Source organism: Ranitomeya variabilis, chromosome 8 (assembly GCF_051348905.1).
Source record: "Ranitomeya variabilis isolate aRanVar5 chromosome 8, aRanVar5.hap1, whole genome shotgun sequence".
Classification (NCBI taxonomy): domain Eukaryota; kingdom Metazoa; phylum Chordata; class Amphibia; order Anura; family Dendrobatidae; genus Ranitomeya; species Ranitomeya variabilis.
Window position 1 is genome coordinate 134,566,775 of NC_135239.1, and position 22,892 is coordinate 134,589,666.

At 44.6% G+C, this 22,892-nt stretch overlaps 1 protein-coding gene across 2 annotated transcripts in view; it reads right to left on the reverse strand.

Annotated features, from left to right (window-relative positions):
* Positions 1–22,892, reverse strand: part of ALDH9A1 (aldehyde dehydrogenase 9 family member A1) — a 317,452-nt gene that overhangs the window by 131,899 nt on the left and 162,661 nt on the right. For both annotated transcript variants that reach the window (XM_077276920.1, XM_077276919.1), the window contains one exon: positions 20,989–21,123. In XM_077276920.1, coding sequence (XP_077133035.1) covers positions 20,989–21,123 — 135 coding nt within the window. The remainder of the gene's footprint in view (positions 1–20,988; positions 21,124–22,892) is intronic.

Below are 22,892 nucleotides of genomic sequence, written 5' to 3' on the forward strand. Positions count from 1 at the left end.
CCCCAGCTTACGCAAATTTATTTTTGGGGGCGTGGGAAAGGAGCATTTTTCAGGGGGACCTCATCCAGGATGTGGACTTAGTCCACAACTGGATGAGGTACATAGACGATATTTTGTTTTTTTGGGAGGGCCCCATTGAGGGACTCAATCGTTTTATGAATACCCTGAATAATAACGATATTAATGTTAAGCTTACTTTTCATACTGGTAGAAGCCTGGATTTTTTGGACCTAAAGATTATGATGACACCGGAGGGATATATCAGCACTGATGTGTTTAGGAAGCCCACGGCTACGAATGCTCTACTACAAGCAGACTCGTCCCATCTCCAATCAACCATCAGGGGAATTCCTATAGGACAATTCCTGCGCCTCAGGAGAATATGTTCGGAAGATGAACTATTTGAACATCAGGCTATGGATCTAACCCGGAGATTTAAAGCGAGAGGATATAGCTCTCGGTGTATAAAAAGAGGATACAGGAGAGCCAAGAGATCCACCAGGAATGATTTACTATACAAGCAAAGCAATGAAACTAGAAGTGAAGAGGAAAACCAGGTGAGATTCATTTCCACCTATAACAGCCAGTGGTCGGGGTCTAACGAACATTATTCGGAAACACTGGGAGGTATTAATGGTAGATCCGACCCTTAGACGGGTCCTGCCCCCTGTTCCATCCTTTGTGGCTAGGCGCTCACCAAACCTCAAGGATGCTCTGGTTCGGAGCCACTACGAAGCCCCGGGTTCAGGACCCTCTAGACCTATAGGGGGAGAACGTAAAGGTTTTTTCCCCTGTGGATTGTGTAAGGGATGCCTTAAACTTACAAGAGCTACTGGCTTCAGTAATTTTGATGGATCAAGGACATATGAGATCAGAAAGCATCTGAATTGCAGCTCCCGGGGTGTTATCTACCATGCCCAGTGCCCTTGTGGCAAGGTATATGCAGCGCCCCAGAGTCCTGGTCATTGCAGTACTGTGGCTCCGCCACTATGGGGAGCTATGGTGCGTCCGATGGCACTGAAGGAGTTCATCTGATCAGGTATCACAGACACCAATACATTTCACAGCCGGGCCTCCGGGGGGAGCTAAGGGTGCTATTCATTAGGCCACTCCCCACCATAGTGGGTAAACTGGGGGTCAGGCAGGAAGTTAGATAAGAAAGCTGACTGGATTGGACGAAGCAACACCTGGTGGCAGAGGGTGTTGTAGAGGAAGAGACAGTAGGGTCTCTGTCAGGGGTGGGATCCTGACAGAGGCTTGGCATCAGAAAGAACGTAACGGGTCCGCGCCAGCTCCGGGAAGCGGCGGGGCCCAAGAAAGGACTAGAAGCGAGATAGATTGTGCTGAGTGAGAAACGAGATCAAGCGATAGTAGAATACCAGTAGGGGTCGTGCTGTAAGACCGGAGCAACACCCTACTGAGGCGCACTACCGGTGGCTGGAACGCCGAGGGAGTATCATAACATTCAGCTTCAAGCAATACTCTAAACAGCGGCAGGACAGTCCGTCTCAGGCGGGCTGTCTAACTCAAATCACCTATGAAGTCTTGGGAGGCAATTGTGGGAGAGGGGCGTCTCTAGGGTCCCGGAAGAACTCCAAGCCTACCCCTCAAACGGGTGCCGTTCCTACCCGAACCTCAGGGAGGGACGGAGGATTAGCAGAACATCACCTAGTCGAGTTGTGAGGGAACATCAGAAACAGACAACAGTTGTGGGGTACTTTCCGTAAGCACAGCAGGGAAGGACTACAACACATAGCGCTAGGGGGAAGGCACAGATTTCCTCCTGTGAAGAGAACTCTGGAAGTGTCATTGGACCGGCCGGACTTGCGCAGCCTGGTGAGCCGTATTCTGGATTGAGGACTCAGAGATCTTCAGTAAAGAGGTAAAGAGACTGCAACCTGGTGTCCTTGTTATTTACCGCGACCTGCACCCCACAACTGTACCGTTACAACACCACTTATTGCACCGGACGTCCCCCACTGACAGACAGGGCCACGGACTGGGTCTAGCCACCGTGACAACCCCAGGACTGAGATCCCAGAGGCCCGGCTCCGGGTACCCCTCGGCCCTGCGGCGGTGTGGGGGCGCTCCAACTTGGCGTCACGAACAGGATCTACTTAAGCCTGAGGAATCAGGTCATGTGTGCCTTGGAACTGTGATTTACTGTGCTTGGACTGTACTTTATTGCAAAGACTGTGTGATGCGCCACTTGCCGCCAAAACCGCCGCCATTGCAGCGCTGAGGAGAGGCGCAGGAGAAGAAGAGGGGCGTGGAGTGGGCGTAGACAAGCTAGAGAGCGCGAAGGGCAATGGCCGCCCAGTCTAAACATTTCCTGGTCCTGAGGACGTGTCCGTCAACGGCCGAGGTCCGCCTCCTGATCCTGTTTGGAGGGTGGAGACCATGGAGACGGGGCCGCCCACGAAAGAGACCGCGGGAAGAGGACATTGGAGAGAAGGCAAAGATGGCGACACCAGGAATCCCGCGTGGGACTGATCCGATCCGGCCTGAGGCTGCGCAGCCCGACACAGCCCCAGAGGCGCCAACGCTGCGGGGTCTGACCCTTACGGAGCCACCGGTGGGCCGACCCCCTTTGCCGCTGTCTGAGGAGTGTGTGGCTGCAGCCGAGGCCCGACAGCTAGCCCGCCGGCTGGAGGCTGATGCCCGCGTGCTTACTCGGCTAGGCCAGCCCACGGAGATCCGTTTGTCCCCAGTGTCCCCTGTTCCCTCCCGCTTGGCCGCGGCTGGAGGTACGCTACAGACGCCGGACCTGAAGATCTTGCCGGACGCCGAACATCTACGGCGTCTGATGGCAGCATGGCGGAGCCGGCCCCAGCCTGCAGCGTCGATTGACTTGGTCAGAGCTCCGGAGATCCCGCCGTCCCACTGGGGTGTAGTGGTCTCCTTCAACCCCCGATATGGACGCGGGGTTATCCAAGAAATCGGGGAGCCGCTACAAATCCACGTGGATCGGGAGGAGGTGGAGCCCTGCAGCGGAAGATTTCCCCGCGACCTGGAGCCAGGTGATGCGGTGACTTACACCAGATAGAGGAGGGCTACGGGAGAGGCTGGCTGGATGGCGCGAGGCGTACAGTGATGCATTGCCCTCCAGGCTGCTGCCGGAACACCGGAAGAAGAAGATCCCATGGGGAAAGCAGCAGAGCCCGGCCCCGCGGAACCTCGAGAAGCCCGGCCTCGCCGTGCCCCGGAGGAACGTGTGCACCTGCCAACGAGAAGGGCCTCCCGGCGAGGGATTTTATCGCTGCTTGGACCGGAACTGCTTCCTGGCTCACCAGTGCGATCCGTTGGCCTGGTGAGGCCAGATCGGAGACCACCACAGTAAGATTTTACTGTACTTTCTTACTTGTAAATAGTTACTGTTTTATTGCTTTTATGTTGCTGCTAAAACCCGTCCAGGGTTAACTCTAAAAGGGATCTCTTTGTTGATCCGGGATCCCTATTGTTTTTGGTTATTTTCTATTTTTTTTTCTATGTTATTTAAAAACTGCTGAAATCATGAACAGTGCATGATCCAAACTTTTTGTATATAGTTTGCACCTTATTAAAGGCGCTCCCTACTGGTTTTACTTAAAGAAGGACTCTTTGCGAAGATACCGCACTGGAACCTTTGCTGAGTATGGACTGGTAGCTTGAGAAAATACGCTACCTCACAGAGACTTGGTCCTCTCTTAAAGGGGATGTTCATTTGCCGCATTTCGATAGAAATATTGCTTAAGACAAGTAGCAATAATGTTGATGAGAGAAAAGTGATGATAATGTTGTACGAGAAAGTTATATGTGTTTAATTAGTTAAATGTGAAGAAATACTGATGATGTGCTCTGAGAAGTAAAAAGGTGAAAGGTAGAAGAAGGATGCAGTGGACCCGTAGGGATAGACGTGGAGTCCAGCATGCATGATAGAAAGAAAGATAATGAGAAGGCTTAATGTTCAGAAGAAAATGCTTGATAATGTTGATAGATAGTTAGGATAGAAGGTAAACCCTGAGTCCTCATAGGAGTCATGTAGAGATGGCTCAGTGCTCTTAAACTGAAAGTAATGTTATGTTCTATACTGTGTATAGTAGTTGAAAAGGCAGTAGGCCCTGGCTGAACGGGGCGGTCCTGTAACAGAAAGGAGAGGCAGTAGGTCTGGTGCCGATAGGACAGGCGGTCCTGCAGATTTAAAGAAGGAGAATTAAAAAGTTAAAATACCTTATAATGTGATTATAGGAAGGTCTTTAGTGGACTAAGAGTGTATGTCCTTAAAGGCAAGGTTAAATTATTGTTCAACAATTTTTGCACTTAGTAGAATACCCGGTTGGGTAAGGAAAGTTAATTATAGCATGTTGCTATGATATTTAACCATGTTTTGTAACGTTCAAGTGTCCTCACCTCCCATAAAGGGAAGCTTGTTCAAGTATACTTATTGTTATTGCACTCAACCAAACTGTATGTCTTTTTGCTAAACTTGTATTGTTGTTTTCTTCCCAGTCCCGAAGTACTGTGTTTAACCAGGGGGGAGTGCAGCGCCCCAGAGTCCTGGTCGTTGCAGTACTGTGGCTCCGCCACTATGGGGAGCTATGGTGCGTCCGATGGCACCGAAGGAGTTCATCTGATCAGGTATCACAGACACCAATACATTTCACAGCCGGGCCTCCGGGGGGAGCTAAGGGTGCTATTCATTAGGCCACTCCCCACCATAGTGGGTAAACTGGGGGTCAGGCAGGAAGTTAGATAAGAAAGCTGACTGGATTGGACGAAGCAACACCTGGTGGCAGAGGGTGTTGTAGAGGAAGAGACAGTAGGGTCTCTGTCAGGGGTGGGATCCTGACAGAGGCTTGGCATCGGAAAGAACGTAACGGGTCCGCGCCAGCTCCGGGAAGCGGCGGGGCCCAAGAAAGGACTAGAAGCGAGATAGATTGTGCTGAGTGAGAAACGAGATCAAGCGATAGGAAAATACCAGTAGGGGTCGTGCTGTAAGACCGGAGCAACACCCTACTGAGGCACACTACCGGTGGCCGGAACGCCGAGGGAGTATCATAACATTCAGCTTCAAGCAATACTCTAAACAGCGGCAGGACAGTCCGTCTCAGGCGGGCTGTCTAACTCAAATCACCTATGAAGTCTTGGGAGGCAATTGTGGGAGAGGGGCGTCTCTAGGGTCCCGGAAGAACTCCAGGCCTACCCGTCAAACGGGTGCCGTTCCTACCCGAACCTCAGGGAGGGACGGAGGATTAGCAGAACATCATCTAGTCGAGTTGTGAGGGAACATCAGAAACAGACACAACAGTTGTGGGGTACTTTCCGTAAGCACAGCAGGGAAGGACTACAACACATAGCGCTAGGGGGAAGGCACAGATTTCCTCCTGTGAAGAGAACTCTGGAAGTGTCATTGGACCGGCCGGACTTGCGCAGCCTGGTGAGCCGTATTCTGGATTGAGGACTCAGAGATCTTCAGTAAAGAGGTAAAGAGACTGCAACCTGGTGTCCTTGTTATTTACCGCGACCTGCACCCCACAACTGTACCGTTACAACACCACTTATTGCACCGGACGTCCCCCACTGACAGACAGGGCCACGGACTGGGTCTAGCCACCGTGACAACCCCAGGACTGAGATCCCAGAGGCCCGGCTCCGGGTACCCCTCGGCCCTGCGGCGGTGTGGGGGCGCTCCATATACATCGGATTAACCACTAGGGAACTGAAGGTGAGAACGAGGGAGCACGTTAGGGACATCAATAAAGCCAAAATGGTAAAAGATGAAATGACATTGAAGACCTTGCCTAGACACTTTAGGAGACACCATAATGGGCAGGCAGGTGGTCTAAAAATTAAGGGCATCGACCAGATTAATGTCAACATACGGGGCGGTGATTTGGGCAGGAGTTTGACCCAATTGGAGAGCAAGTGGATCTATAGGCTAGGGACAATGACCCCGCAAGGCCTTAATGAGAATTTGGGATTCGCATCTTTCTTATAATCATTTGGGCTTAGAAAATGATACAATTTCCTGATTACTATATGAGAGACATCCTTTTATGGGATAGGGTTAGATGTGTGTTCTAATGGGTTTTAAATAATAAATGTTTGATTTTATGATTTTAACATTTTATTTTATTGATTTATAGGAACATGTGATATTATAGTACTGCCATTGCTGTTCTGTTGCGTTGTACAGAAAGGATATCTTTAGTACCAGACGGTTGGCGAAGGAGAATATTGCCGAAAATATGGATACCAAGGCCCCTTTTCAAGAATTGTAGAGTTTTGATTAAGATATTCTGTATGTGTTTTGTATATTTTATTTATCTTATGGGGGCAGTCCCATGTATTATACATAGGGGTTACTATATGTATGTTCTGATGGCATTACTCGTTAGTATGAACTATGTAGGTCTCCCGGTTTAACGGGTGGGATAAGGGGGGAGGGGGCTTTTTCTGATAGAGATGTGGGGGATTTATACATTTATAGGATGTAGCAATAACGGACCATGAAAGTGTATTTTTAATCACATATATAATCAGCACCTTGGTTCAAGCACTATGATAATAATTAATTTAAATAAGCACATGTCACTTTAAAAATATTGGTAATAAATCACGTTTATTAATTTTTATAGATGGTCGGTTTTTTAATGAAAGATTAATTGTAGCACTTTAGTCCCTTAATATTGTTGCACTTGCACTATTATTGGCACATAGCACTTTTTTTGTGTAATTAATGGGGTCAAGATATTACACATCTTCATATGAAGGTCACGCACTGTTTTTGTGAATAATGGCCCCTTAATGCGGCGATTCTCATTTTCCCTTCCCCTTTTACATTTCCTTGAGCAGTACTCTCTTTATGGTCGGTTTTCATTGCAGCACTCTAGTTCTTTAATGCAGTTGCATTTGCACTAACAAAGGCACACAGCACTTTTCTGTATAATCACGGGGTTAAGATATTACACAGTCCCATATGATGGTCATGCACTGTCTTTGTGAATAACGGCCCCTTAGTGCGGCAACTCCCTTTTTTCCCCCTTTCCCCCCCCCCCATCCCCTTTAAGCCTCCCTGAGCGGTACCATTTTTTCTGACAGCACTGGTGGTGCTAGGCAGTGCGCATGCGCCTCTCACCGTCCCACTCACTCCAGAATGCGCTCCACACTGGATAGCTTGCGGTCCAGCAAGCGTTTCATCGAGCGCAAGTCCGGAAGTGATTTTTACCTGGGACTAGGGAAGAAGAGACGCATGCGCCGGTAAATGCCTGCAGTCACCTAGCAATGTTTTTGATCACATGTTCTTGTATTCCGGAGCTTATTGGAGCCTATGCACGATAAAAACCCTGCACTCCCCTTCCCCAGACACGCCCCCGGAAGAAGCTATCTGCAAAACGCGCGTTGGGGTGAGGTGGGACGCCGAAACTGCTACAAGGTAGATATGGTGACTGCTGATATATGATTGGTATTTATACTGTATTAGTTGCACTATATATGCTTAGGCAATAGTTAGTGCTATGCACCTTAGATATATACAGCGTTACTTTGTTCTATATTGCAGGATGTGCTTTTTAGCATGATATATGTGGTGGTTCCCCACCTCTTGTTAAGGTGCTTGTGCACTATGGCAATGGATATGTGTGTCCACTAATAAAGCGTTGTTTTATTATTATTTGGATCTCTTCGTATTTTTCGGCTGCTTAGTGGCGGATCGAAGTTGTGTTAGCATGTGTTTTGGAAGTGCCAATTATATAGTAAGGACAATTGTTTAAAAACATTTCCCACATGTCTACTTTACATCAGCACAATTTAGGAACCAAAATTTTTTTTGTTAGGGAGTTATAAGGGTTAAAAGTTGATCAGCAATTTCTCATTTTTACAACACCATTTTTTTTTAGGGACCACATCTCATTTGAAGTCATTTTGAGGGGTCTATATGATAGAAAATACCCAAGTGTGACACCATTCTAAAAACTGCACCCCTCAAGGTGCTCAAAACCACATTCAAGAAGTTTATTAACCCTTCAGGTGTTTCACAGGAATTTTTGGAATGTTTAAATAAAAATGAACATTTAACTTTTTTTTACATAAAATTTATTTCAGCTCCAATTTGTTTTATTTTACCAAGGGTAACAGGAGAAAATGGACCCCAAAAGTTGTACAATTTGTGCTGAGTACGCTGATACCCCATATGTGGGGGTAAACCACTGTTTGGGCACATGGCAGAGCTCGGAAGGGAAGGAGCGCCATTTGACTTTTCAATGCAAAATTGACTGGAATTAAGATGGGACGCCATGTTGCGTTTGGAGAGCCCCTGATGTGCCTAAACATTGAAACCCCCCACAAGTGACAGCATTTTGGAAACTAGACCCCTTAAGGAACTTATCTAGATGTGTGGTGAGCACTTTGACCCAACAAGTGCTTCACAGAAGTTTATAATGCAGAGCCGTAAAAATAAAAAATCATATTTTTTCACAAAAATGATCTTTTCGCCCCCAATTTTTAATTTTCCCAAGGGTAAAAGAAGAAATTGGACCCCAAAAGTTGTTGTGCAATTTGTCCTGAGTACGCTGATACCCTATATGTGGGGGTAAACGGCTGTTTGGGCGCATGGCAGAGCTTAGAAGGGAAGGAGCGCCATTTGACTTTTCAATGCAAAATTAACTAGAATTGAGATGGGACACCATGTCGCGTTTGGAGAGCCCCTGATGTGCCTAAACATTAAACCCCCCACAAGTGACACCATTTTGGAAAGTAGACCCCCTAAGGAACTATGTGTTTGAGAGCTTTGATCCCCCAAATGTTTCACTACAGTTTATAACGCAGAGCCGTGAAAATAAAAATTATTTTTTTTTCTTCACAAAAATGATTTTTTAGCCCCCAGTTTTGTATTTTCACAAGGGTAACAGGATAAATTGGACGCCAAAAGTTGTTGTCCAATTTGTCCTGAGTACGCTGATACCCCATATGTGGGGGGGAACCACTGTTTGGGCGCATGGCAGAGCTCGGGAGGGAAGGAGCGCCATTTGGAATGCAGACTTAGATGGATTGGTCTGCAGGCGTCACGTTGCATTTGTAGAGCCCCTGATGTACCCAAACAGTAGAAACCCCCAAAAGTGGCCCCATATTGGAAACTAGACCTCCCAAGGAAATTATCTAGATGTGTTGTGAGAACTTTGAACCCCCAAGTGTTTCACTACAGTTTACAACGCAGAGCCGTGAAAATAAAAAATCTTTTTTTTCCCCCACAAAAATGATTTTTAGCCCCCCAAATTTATATTTTCCCAAGGGTAACAAGAGAACTTGGACCCCAAAAGCTGTTGTCCAATTTGTCCCGAGTACGCTGATGCCCCATATGTTGGGGTAAACCCCTGTTTGGGCGCACGGGAAAGCTCGGAAGGGAAGGAGCACTGTTTTACTTTTTCAATGCAGAATTGGCTGGAATTGAGATCGGATGCCATGTCGCGTTTGGAGAGCCCCTGATGTGCCTAAACAGTGGAAACTCCCCAATTCTAACTGAAACCCTAATCCAAACACACCCCTAACCCTAATCCCAATGGTAACCCTAACCACACCCCTAACCCTGACACACCCCTAACTCTAATCCCAACCCTAATCCCAACCGTAAATGTAATCCAAACCCTAACTTTAGCCCCAACCCTAACTTTAGCTCCAACCCTAACCCCAACCCTAACCCTAGTCCTAACCCTAGCCCTAACCCTAATGGGAAAATGGAAATAAATAAATTTTTTTAATTTTATTATTTTTCCCTAACTAAGGGGGTGATGAAGGGGGGTTTGATTTACTTTTATAGCATTTTTTATAGCGGATTTTTATGATTGGCAGCCGTCACACACTTATAGCAAAAAAGTTTTTGCGTCTCCACATTTTGAGACCTATAATTTTTCCATATTTTGGTCCACAGAGTCATGTGAGGTCTTGTTTTTTGCGGGACGAGTTGTCGTTTTTATTGGTAACATTTTCGGACACGTGACAGTTTTTGATCGCTTTTTATTCCGATTTTTGTGAGGCAGAATGACAAAAAAAAAGCTATTCATGAATTTCTTTTGGGGGAGGCGTTTATACCGTTCCACGTTTGGTAAAATTAATAAAGCAGTTTTATTCTTCGGGTCAGTACGATTACAGCGATACCTCATTTATATCATTTTTTTATGTTTTGGCACTTTTAAAACTTAAAAACTATTTTATAGAATAAATAATTATTTTGGCTTCGCTTTATTCTGAGGACTATAACTTTTTTATTTTTTCTCTGATGATGCTGTATGGCGGCTCGTTTTTGCGGGACAAGATGACGTTTTCAGCGGTACCATGGTTGTTTATATCCGTCTTTTTGATCACGTGTTATTCCACTTTTTCTTCGGCGGTATGATAATAAAGCGTTGTTTTTTGCCTCTTTTTTTTTTTTTCCCTACGGTGTTCACAGAAGGGGTTAACTAGTGGGACAGTTTTATAGGTTGGGTCGTTACGGACGCGGCGTTACTAAATATGTGTACTTTTATTGTTTGTTTTTTTATTTAGATAAAGAAATGTATTTATGGGAATAATATATATATTTTTTCTTTATTTAGGAATTTTTTTTTATTTTTATTTTTTTACACATGTGGAATTTTTTTTTTTTACATTTTTACTTTGTCCCAGGGAGGGACATCACAGATCGCTGATCTGACAGTTTGCACAGCACTCTGTCAGATCAGCAATCTGACTTACAGTGCTGCAGGCTTACCAAGCGCTTGCTCTGAGCAGGCACTTGGTAAGCCACTCCCTGCAGGACCCGGATGCAGCCCCGCGGCCATTTTGGATCCGGGGACTGCAGGGAGAGGAGGTAAGAGACCCTCGGAGCAACGCGATCACATCGCGTTGCTCCGGGGGTCTCAGGGAAGCACGCAGGGAGCCCCCTCCCTGCGCGATGCTTCCATGTACCGCCGGCACACCGCAATAATGTTTGATCGTGGTGTGCCCGGGGTTAATGTGCCGGGGGCGGTCCGTGACCGCTCCTGGCACATAGTGCCAGATGTCAGCTGCGATAGTCAGCTGACACCCGGCCGCGATCGGCCACGCTCCCCCCGTGAGCGCGGCCGATCGCGCTGGACGTACTATCCCGTCGGTGGTCATGTGAAGGGACAAAGTAAGAAAGATTCTCCATTTTGTGTTTTTCGACTCCATTTTGCTGTTCTAAGATAAATTTTGTTAGTAGGCTAAAGTTTACAGCTGTTATGAGACCTTGATTGTTGCAATCTAAACAGAACATGAGACTGAGGGTGTATTGTTCTACGAGACTTTGACGCACAGACTGTTCCTGCATTCTTGAGCGTGTTCTTATGCTGATTGGTTGAAGTATAATTTCTATGACTATGAAAAGTCATACACAATAAACGGGGGCCCAGCGATCTGCTTGATCCCCCAAACAGAGGCACACGTCTACGTTTGGTCATTTTCAGTTGCCGGCAACGCCCTGTAGATTAATTTGGAAATCACTGAGTTAACTGTGAAGGATCACTTTAGATCTTCCCTCAACAGTTGGCGCCCGAAACGTGGGGCCCCAAACAGGAATGCCTCTGTCCCCCGGAGGACAACAAGACAAAGGACCCTTGGACCGGACACAGGCACTGGAAAATTGGGACTGATCATCCCCCACAACAACCACGGTAAGTTGAGAGTTATACTGTCCAGACTGACCGTTTGGTGTGGTTTTCCTGTGTTTGTTGCTGAAAAGAGGATCTGAGGTTTGTCCCCGATGGTGGGGTGATTCTTGGGTGGAATCATATAGAGGTGTAGTTCCGTTGGGAGCCCAGTGCTCGAACCGTACCTCATAAGGGACGGACACCCCGGATTGACCAGTGATGTAATTCTCTTTACAGTCAAAATATCCTGAATTCCTGATCACTGTTAGAATCAGGCGCGGTGAGGTGATCGAAGATGGGTAGGATGCGTAACTCAGGAATATATAGATATATATGTATATTTCAGAGGTGTCCGGAGGGTTAGTTTGAGACGCCCTCCTCCTTTCACTGAGTACCGTGTTTTTTGGGTTGTCCCAGGGGGGGACAGGTAGACCCGGTAGAATAGACTATACGGCCGCTCTGGTAATGTACACGACTAAGTAAGGATATCTAGCTCTAAAGGAGAATCAGTTTCCGTGGAAGAAGAAGACTTTGAATTTGTGTGATGAATTTGATATTGTTAGCCCAAAGACGGGGAAAGAAATCTGTCAGGAATGCAGGGAAAATATTCTCAATCATTGGTTTTTCTAAGGTGTTCTGGCATGTGAATTGTGTGATGAAGGTTTTGTAGAAATTAATTAAGTCTGAGAACTGCTGTATTCTGTTTCTGTGTGAAATTCTTAAGATACCAGATGGGGGGGGGGGGGGGGGGTCAAACAGCTGCTCTATTGCTTTCTTTCTGTGCTGAGGAATGCTGCGATTTTCTTATCTCTGTGTCTCTGGTATGGAGGGGGCACGTAGCTGCGTTCTCTCTGTATTTTCTTGGTGTAGCACGCGCTGGGAGATTTGTGTTTTGTTTAAAGCGACAATATTGTTTTGCAGTACAAAGAAATATTGTAAGTTGAAGTTGGAAGTTGAAAGTGAAAAATGGTCCCTCCCCAAGAAATTAAGCCTCTACTCCCGACTGTAAGCCCTATGCACCTTAACCTCAAGGCACCAATATATCCTGGACTGCCGAGAAGTTCTATGAGCGTCTTATGGTAGTATTTAAAGTTCTGGGATTCTCATTGTAACAAAAAGCCCATTCACACCTTTTTGTAGTAGCTTTAATGTCTGGCCTTAAATCTGAATTGAAAGAGGCAATAATGTCAGTTAGACCTGATATCGAGACTTCCACTCCAGATGATGCATTAAAAGTAGTAAAGAGTTTTCAAAAGAACTTAGCCCATTCTGCATCAGCAGGGAAATCAAAAGGTAGCCGCAGCGAATCCTGCTCCAATCTCAGCCCCCCCCACAGTTACAAGGACGCAGCTCTGTTCCTCATCAGTGGCCCACGTAACAGACTTCAGCTCCAGCCCTCCCACCCTACACAAATTCAGTTCTCCAATATCCCTTTTAACCCTATGTCTGGGAATCTCACTTCCCAGCCCCGCCATGTCAAGTCTCAGATCAAGAGCTTGTTTTAATTAGAGTAGATGACAGACCCAATAAATATACTCTTACAAAATTCTGTGGGTCCTTTCCTTGAGGTTACTGTTCAGTTCCTAATCTCTCCCGTATATCCGGTAAATTTACTGGGGGCAGATATATTATCACAGTTCCGCTCCAGAATATAATTCCAAGATGATGGTCAGATGGTTCTTACATTATATAACCCCTGTATCCTACATGCCCTTCCTACGGTTATGATGGCCCTGATAGGCCCAGATCCACCCCCAATAATGCCTGTAGAACCATACTCTTTTGTCCCAGATATCTCAGGATGCTGCTTGGTTCACAGTTATCGACCTCCCCAATGCCTTCTTCAGCATTCCATTACACCCAAATTACCAGTTCTGTTTGCATTCACTTATCAGGGACGACAATTGACGTGGACAGTTATGCCACAAGGGGCCCAAAATAGTCCCAATCAGTTTGCAAAAAATATGTGGCTGATCTTTTGTTGTGTGCACGAACAGAGCAGGAAGCCATTGCTGCCAGTGTTAGCCTCCTCAAGTATCTGGCAGATCTGAACTGTCGGGTTTCGGCCTCGAAACTTCGGTTCTGCCTTGGTCATGTTATATTTTTGGGTCACTGTCTCCTTCAGGGTTTCAGACACCTCACAAAAGAAAGAAAAATAGCCGTCAGCTCCCTTTCTTTTCCAAAAGATGAGACTGAACTCCAGCATTTTCTTGGACTATGTACTTATTGTCGTCAGTGGATACCGGACACATCCCGCATAATGCAACCTCTCTACAATGCCCTGAAAGACGGTTCAAGATATGCTGATGATTTTGGCAGATTCCACACCAGATACGCTGTTATTACGGAAGATACTGTAGTGCACGGAGCTGCACTCCCTCCCTCACTGTCAGCACAAGAAGTAGAACTTCAGGCTCTGTCTACTGCATGTGTTCTGGCCAAAGACAGGCGGGCTAATATATACACGGACTCACAGTATGTATTTGGTATTGTTTATGATTTCGGAGCCCAATGGGCCAATCGAGGGTTTATTACCACCGCCGGGACTCTAGTGGAGAATGCTGAAGCTGTTAAAACCCTCATGGACTCAATCAAATTATCTACCCAGGTGGCCATTATCAAAGTTAAGGTGCATGGTCCTAGGAACAGTCCACAGACTGTTGGTAACGCCTTTGCGGATATGCAAGCAAAAGCTGCTAATCTCCTACCCGTTGAAATGATCATACCAGCTATGGTGACCACACGCTCTCAGCGTAAACAGTTACAAGAAACACTGACTCTACAGGAACCTGATGATCTACGCCAGACTGAGGTTTTCTGTCGGACCCCGCGAGACCACTTAGTGACGATGCAGAGAATATCCCCAAAGGAAGAGGTGAAGCAGTGGAAGGCTGATGGAGCATGTATGGACAATGGTCTCTGGAAAAAGGACCAACTTGTGTGTCTCCCTAAGCGGATGTACCCTGCTATTGCCATGTGGGCACATGGGCCCACACATCGAGGAAAAAACCAGGCCCTAGCCCTGGTACACAAATTCTACTGGGCTCCAGGTATTTCTACAGTCCTGACAGCACTCAACCGTGCATATGTGTCAGACCTGCAATCCCGGTCAACTTCAACATGTACCCCCGAAGCACCTTGCTAAGCCCGACTATCCTTTCCAAAGGCTCCAGGTGGACCATATCACATTGCCTAAGTCTGGAAGGTATGAATATTGTCTGGTGGTTGTCCACATGTTCTCCAGTTGGCCAGAAGCATTCCCCATTACCAACATGACTGCAAAAACTACAGCAAAGAAACTGGTGATGGAAGTCATATGCAGATATGGTGTTCCAGAAGTCGTCGAAAGTGACCAAGGCCCGGCCTTTTCTTCTCATGTGTATCAGGAGGTTTTGATAATGCTTGGATCCACTGTAGCCCTCCATACTCTGTACTATCCACAATCCAGTGGGAATGTTGAGAGGCTGAACGGCACACTGAAGGGACAATTGACCAAAATGATGCGGGAGACTACGGCTCCATGGCCAGAGCTCCTACCCATTGTACTGTACCACATACGTACTACCCCTAAGGCAAATCATGGCCTGTCCCCATATGAGATATTGTTTGGTGCTAGGCCCCCAGTTGCAAATTTCCATTCTCAGTAGTTGACAGAATAAACTGACCGTGCTGTTCAATATGTTATTCAGCTTAGTAAAAATCTTGCTAACACCCATGTTTTAGTTTCTTCTTCCCTTCCAGATTCAGCAGAAACCGACACTTGTCACAACTTGAAGTCTGGTGATTTTGTGGTCGTGAAAAGCCATGTCAGAAAATACGGACTAGAACCCTTGTATGACGGTCCCTACCGAGTCCTCATTACTCCTATGTCAGTAAAGCTGCAAGGAAGGCCGATGTGGATCGACGTATCGCACTGCAAGCTGGTCAAACAGACTAGTAGCAAATAAGGGGACATGTTTTGGTTTTTCGTATTTCCATATAATAATATTGGTAACCACATGGGACAGCCCAAATTCCCCAACATTCTTGAATAATAAGTTTGTACAATATCATGAAAGATTAGTAGTACAGATGGGTATAGCCAATAAAATTGTCAGTTCTATTTTCATTTACCCTATGATTACACAAATGTGGGATAAATTGCTTAGGGCCATAGATTTTCTAGATGATCAAATTTGGGATATATTGGATATACTTAATACTACTGTTGCTGTCCAAAACCAACTTATCATAGTCATTAATCAATATACTGTAGTACTGGATTACTTAACAGCAGCACAGGGTGGTGCGTGTCAGGTTATTGGACCCGCTTGCTGTCATTATTTAGATCCCAATAGCACTATGAAGTTAAAGTTAGAGGATATTCAAAGACTCAGAGATTAATATAATAAAGACAATGACCGTAATAAGGACAGTTGGTGGGCAGACACCTTCTCCTTTTTTTTAATCCAGCCAATTGGTTTGAGGGATTTGGGGGCTGGATAGCTGAAATCTTGCAAAGTTTGTTACACATTGCTGCCTTTATCCTTGTCATGTATGTAATACTAAAACTTGTTCTTTGGTGTATTTCTGTATGTATTAGGAAATTCTGCACTAAGACAACTAATGATGAAACCAAAAGCGTTGCCACCCCTGCTCTTCTCTACACCGATTTCACAAAGTACCTGATGAAGATGTTGAAGCCAAGCGCATGGCTATCTTCAAAAGATCCCCACCACTGTTATCAATAATTGTTATTCGTAAATTCTAGTATACAGGGGGGACGGGTACGCCGCAACAGCCATGGCTGGTAACAAGGCACCAGCCATGTGAAGACCAGTACCCCTCGAGCTTATAGCTTGGGATAGTACCTCTGATGCTGGACATTAATTAACAAAATTTATCTAGGGGGGAATGTGAAGGGACAAATTAAGAAAGATTCTCCATTTTGTGCTTTTCGACTCCATTTTGCTGTTCTAAGATAAATTTTGTTAGTAGGCTAAAGTTTACAGCTGTTATGAGACCTTGATTGTTGCAATCTAAACAGAACATGAGACTGAGGGTGTATTGTTCTACGAGACTTTGACGCGCAGACTGTTCCTGCATCCTTATAGGTTAAGAACTGTGAGCGTGTTCTTATGCTGATTGGTTGAAGTATAATTTCTATGACTATGAAAAGTCATACACAATAAACGGGGGCCCAGAGATCTGCTTGATCCCCCCAAACAGAGGCACACGTCTCCGTCTGGTCATTTTCAGTTGCCGGCAGCGCCCTGTAGATTAATCTGGAAATCACTGAGTTAACCGTGAAGGATCACTTTAGATTCTCCCTCAACAGTCATACGGGCCCACCCCACCTCGACGGGATAGTACGTCCAATGTCAGAAAGGGGTTAATATGAGGAGTTCATGTTCCTTCCTGTTCATTGGTCCTCCTGTTCAGGTGTCTTTGTTTTTCCATGCGCCGTGCGCTTCTGGTGGCTGGCGTGCCCTGGTTGCCTTGGACACGCGCCCTAGCAGCGTCGCACTCCCGGCCATCCCACTGACGCGTCAGTGATGGGCGGGGACCTGTGACGTTGGACGCCGACTCCTCGGTTTACGGTCACTCCCGCGTCATCGGAAGCACCGCACCAGCCGCTCCTTCCATTTGCAGCCTAGGGTATTTAAACCGGCCCTTACATCTCACACACTACGCCCCCCGAGGAAGCAAGTGTGCGAAACGTACATTGGGGTTTCTCTTCCCGCACTCAGGTACAGGATGACTCTTTATATCTCTATTTGTACACAGTGCCTATTATGTTAGGTAACCTTACTTCACTGTGTCTCCACTTTAACTGATTAGAGTGCATTATTATACTACATATATATATTTGCCTATTAGGCACTCTTCTTAGTTCATTACGCTGGGTCATGTCTCCACTTGGGGTATGATTCGGCTTATATATGTTTGCACAGTTACTGATAGGTCATGCTGATGTTGGATTGATTGCACTTTGGCACTATGCACTTTAGATAATCTTATGGGATTATCTGAGTCTTGACCAACTGGGTAGTAATGTATCATTTGAAAGGTTACCAGTCAATCATATGCCCATGTATTTGAGAACTCATAAATCAATTAATATAAAGGATGACAGAGTCAAACAATTACCAAAAAACTAAGCAAAGTTTATTAAATCAATAAATCACATAATCAGATGTTGATTACATGGGTCAAATATATACAAATAAGTGAATTAATCCTCAGGTGTGAAAGAATGACCGAGGGGCTCCGGGAGAAACTGGAAAGTAGGCACATATAATTCATCAGTTAGTAGCAGCCTAGTCGCGGCTTATGTCACTGATGTCAGGTAGAGCGTAACTACACATACTCCCTTCAGGACACAACACCGCCACAGTATAAATAGCTTAATGTGCCAACATATCTATCTAGATGCAAGTGAATAAAGGCAATAGTTACCCATTTATGAGACCAATTACCATCCAGACCTCGGTCAGACCCCAACGCGCGCTTCGCGTGCCAAAAGCCTCGCTTCCTCAGGGGGCGTGAGGGGGGCCATGAGATGCTCCATACATTATGGCTCCATGAGATGCTCCACACATTAGGGGCCCCATGAGATGCTCCACCTGCTCCCGGCGTGGTCCCTGGCAGCGTCTCACTGTCAGATGGTCTCCGGGAGCCGGCGGCATCTTCCCGTGTTCAGCAGTCACGTACTGCTCATTACAGTAATGAATATGCGTGCATATTCATTACTGTAATGAGCAGTACCACGTGACCGCTCAACACAGGAAGAGCTGCCCGGAGACCATGGGACATACAGGGACCGCGCCAGGAGCAGGTGAGTATGTGACAGCCACCGCTCCCCCTCACCCGCCAACCCCACGCCGACACTGACTCCAGTATAAGCCGAGAGAGTCACTTTCAGCCCATTTTTTGGGGCAGAAAATCTCGTCTTATACTCGAGTATATACGATAATTGACTTACTTGTATATATTTGACCCATGTAATCAACATTTGATTATGTAAATTATTGATTTAATAAACTTGTTTAGTTTTTTGGTAATTGTTTGACTATGTCCTCCTTTATATTCATGGATAGTAATGTATATTGTATTTTCCATAGGCATGTATTGCGCTTTATATGTATTGACTTGTTTGGTTACTGCATATTCTTCCAGTGGTCATTATTTTTGTGCAATATCCTGTTTCCTTTTTTGCGGTACTAGTTTGTTGTCTTATCTCTTCTGAAATTGTGTCGTTACATTAATATTTTTATGCGGTTTTTAAAAAAATAAATTTGTGTACAATAAAATGTATTTCTATTTATATTGCTCTTGGGCCTAGTGGTTCTTTCTTTGGTTTTGCATACATACAGTATATTTTGCCGAGCGTTTGTATTGTTTGCCCCATTTGTTGGTATCTTGCTAATGTGTAGCCTTAAAAGTGAATCTGTCGGTCAGTAGGATCGTCCCTCCTAAGCCGTCTATTATGGACATGCATGTCATAGGAAGCTGAATGCAATGATACCTTGATGTCCGAGATCTAATTATTCTAGAGAAATCTACATCTTTCTTTTATGTAAATGAGCTGTTTAGAACTATGGGCCAGACACTGATCTCCCTGAGAATCAGCCTCCAGAGATTACTGTAAATAAAAGGGGGCGTTACCAGTGTGATGTGTAATAAACGGTTTGCAACTTCCAATAGGGTCATCAACGCATCAGCTATAGGGCCCGATAGTTAGTGGTGCCCGATTCCAAACATCTCTGCCTGGTGTCTGCCCAATTACCTAAATACGTTTGTGCAAGCTTATACATTTATCCCACAGCTGAGAAATACAGTTCATCTAGTAACCCAGCTGTCTACATAGGACATCACATTAATCTACAATGTTAAATCAAATATTGTCAGCTGGAGCTTCCATTCTGCATTTAAAATGTTTTTTAGAGCGCAGATTTTTTCCTCAACTTTTAAGAGGTTGGATATGTTACTCATATATATATACCCACCACATTTGTTAAGATATAAGTGTTACAGGTTCAGCTTTGTGTTTGAGGATGGCTGCACTGACTAATGTGCTGCTGTTCTTAAAAAAGCAGTGGATGGAGGAGCAAGTGACCAGACCGGTCCATCAGCCGCCTTCAAATTATAAAACAAGGGAGGCTGTACTTCAATTGTTAGAGATTGATGGACAGGTCTGGTCATATTTCACCCCATTGCCAAATATTCAGGGAACATGAAGGCTGTGGAGGTCTATCAGAAGGCAACACTAACAAAGTAAGTGCCATAAAATTGTTTCCTCCATTTAAATAAATTAACCAAACTTTTTAAGTTATATATAAAATACACAGAAACCAAGCTAGAAGCTAATCTAATTGGGCACATACAGGCCATAACAACAAAATTCTATAAAATAGAAAGTGAGAGCAGAAAGGAAAAAGAGGGCATGGGGGGAGAAGAAGAGAAACAAAGGAAAAATTATATTTATCTTTCTCCATTTAACTAATCCAGTAGAACTATTTTTTTAATGTGTCACTAGTATGAAGTAAACAGATAGCAAGATCCACTCCTAGATTTTGGCAAATCAGAGATGAGATTGTGATACAGTTTGTCGCCACCGTGCAGGAACACAAGTCCAAGCTATATAGTGAGATGCTGAAAGACGGAGAAAAAAAAAAAAAGAAAGAAACACACACACACCTCAAACAAGGGCCATACATAGCTTATGTTTTGCAAGCCCACTGAGGAAGCGACATCCATGCGAAAGGCGCCTTGGGGTATGTGGCCGCAGTCCAGGCAGGATCCCTCATCAAATGGGTAATTAACCTTTTCTAACCACAATTATGTCACATTTATAGCGTGCACCACAAAAGTATTTTACACTTCACAATAGTCTCCGCATCATAGCATTTCTGCTTGATTGCTCTCCTTCCTTAATTTGGTATAGCGCAATAAATAGAACAATCGGACATAGGAATTCTAATCGATGCTGGTGTCTCTTGTGTTGTTTGATAAAATTGATTGGTGGCCCACATCATTATGTAATCTTGACCAGGCCTCTGGACAATGTTTTTTAATTCGACCTATGGAACAAAACCTCTTGTACCAATATAATTTTTATATTATATATGTTTATTAATTGCAATTTTCTTGCAGTAATAAATTCTTTATAATTTTTGTATATCATGACTCAGGTTCTCCTTTAAAAATAGCTTTAGTTTTTACAGAATCCAAAGACTGACCCGCCAATTGTCTGTGAGGTTTAACTATTAGAATGCTGCACCGTTATGACGGTCAGAAAAGAAAAAAAAAAGAAAAAATTCTGTCATCTGCGCTGCACTCAGGCGCCATTAGGCTTTACATTATACTCTTCCATTGATCTACATACCACACGCTAATGCCGGGCCAGACTTCCAACAAGCAATCTGGAAAGGGTAGTTCCAGGCTCCAATCCCCACACAGACACCAAGAGGTTCTCTTCTTGTATACGCGAAGGATCCTCCTGGGAGCTGCACATGTTGTCCTGTACAGACAAAGGAAGACAACATTTAAGTGCTAAGGGTACACAAAAGTAGATAAAAAAAGAAGAGAAACATTAAATTATATAGAGCATGAAGTTCAGCTCAGCATCATGAAGTCTCACAGACCAATCAAAATTCGTGTAACATTTTGATGGTTCACTGATGCTTGTAGACCACTATGTTCAACCTCTAGGTTTGTCACAAAAATAAGGCGAAATATTTCTATAAATATATAAAAAGGTTTTACAACAGCTGCAAATGTAATTCATATTTTAAATTTTTAAACAAGATGCAATAGCAGGGAACAAATCTGCAGGGTACTTTTATATTGCAATTTATTATTATTCAGGGTAAGAGAAGGTGACTTAGGCTAGGTTTACATTTGCGGTTGAGTCAGCAGTGGCTCATCCGCAAACGCATGGAAAAACGCATGCAAAAGCATGATAATAATAATAATAATAATAATCTTTATTTATATAGCGCCAACATATTCCGCAGCGCTTTACAGTTTAACAATTTCAAACATAACAGTCATAAGTAACAATATTAACAATACAATAATTAAAGCAAACTAAGACGACCCTGCTCGTGAGAGCTTACAATCTACAATGAGGTGGGGGAGATACAAAGTACAGGTGTGTATTTACAATGACGCATTTACAATGATAGTCCAGCCATGATAATGCTGTGTTTTTTTATCCACATCAACTTATGCATGACGGATAAAAAAACTCAACGTTTGCATGCTTTTGCATGCGTTTGCGCTTTTTATGCGCATGCATTTGCTAGGAAAAAACTTTTTCAGGAGAATTTCCTTGACACAAGCCACGCCAAATGGGCATGGCTCATGGGATTTCTGTATATAAACCCTTGTACAGATGAAATCCTCAGATTTTGCTCCTGTATCCTGCGTCAAGATGGATATTCACATGGAGAGTTTCTATCAGAATCTGGATTTAGATGTCAGCTTGTTTCTTTCCTTTGCATTTGCTTGTGAGCAAGAACGGAAAAGAGAAAAACAGAGAAGACGGCGTCTGTGCTTTTGGCAGCACCCGATTCTTGAACTCCGACAGAGCCGTGGAGCTTACCACTCCTTATTCAGTGAGCTACGTGAAAACCCGGAGAAATATTTCAAGTACACAATGATGTGTAAAGACAGCTTCATGGAATTGCTGGACAGTGTACAATGAGCCATCAGCAGGCAGGACACCCAGCTCCGTATAACGCCTGTCATAATTCTTATTGTTCGGCAATGTACTTAATATTTTTCCCTTTTATTGTTTTGCAAAAAAAAAAAAAACAGTCCTAAATATTATTGTGATAAAAGCCATTTTCTTTGTATTTATTTTTTTCTTTCTCTGTTTTGCAAAACCCCAGTCATAAATATTATTGTTCTGAAGTTTTTTTTCTCTCTCTGTCCTGCAGATTCCTGGCTAACGGAGAGACCATCATCGCTCCATTTCCAGTTTCTGATACACACTATCTGGGATTATCGCAGACACCTGCCAGGCTTTGTGGGATGTTCTCTGTGAGCAATTTATCCCCCTACCCACCACGGAAATCTGGCAGAAAAATGCCGATAAATACTTGCAAATTTGTAAATTTCCCCAACTGTTTGGGAGCAATGAATGGAAAATATATTAGAATTACCAAACCAGCTGGAACTGGATCTGAGCACTTTAATTATAAAAAATATTTTTCCATAGTGCTCATGGCAATTGCAGCTGCAGACTGTAGTTTTGTCGCCGTGGACATTGGATCATTTGGTCGT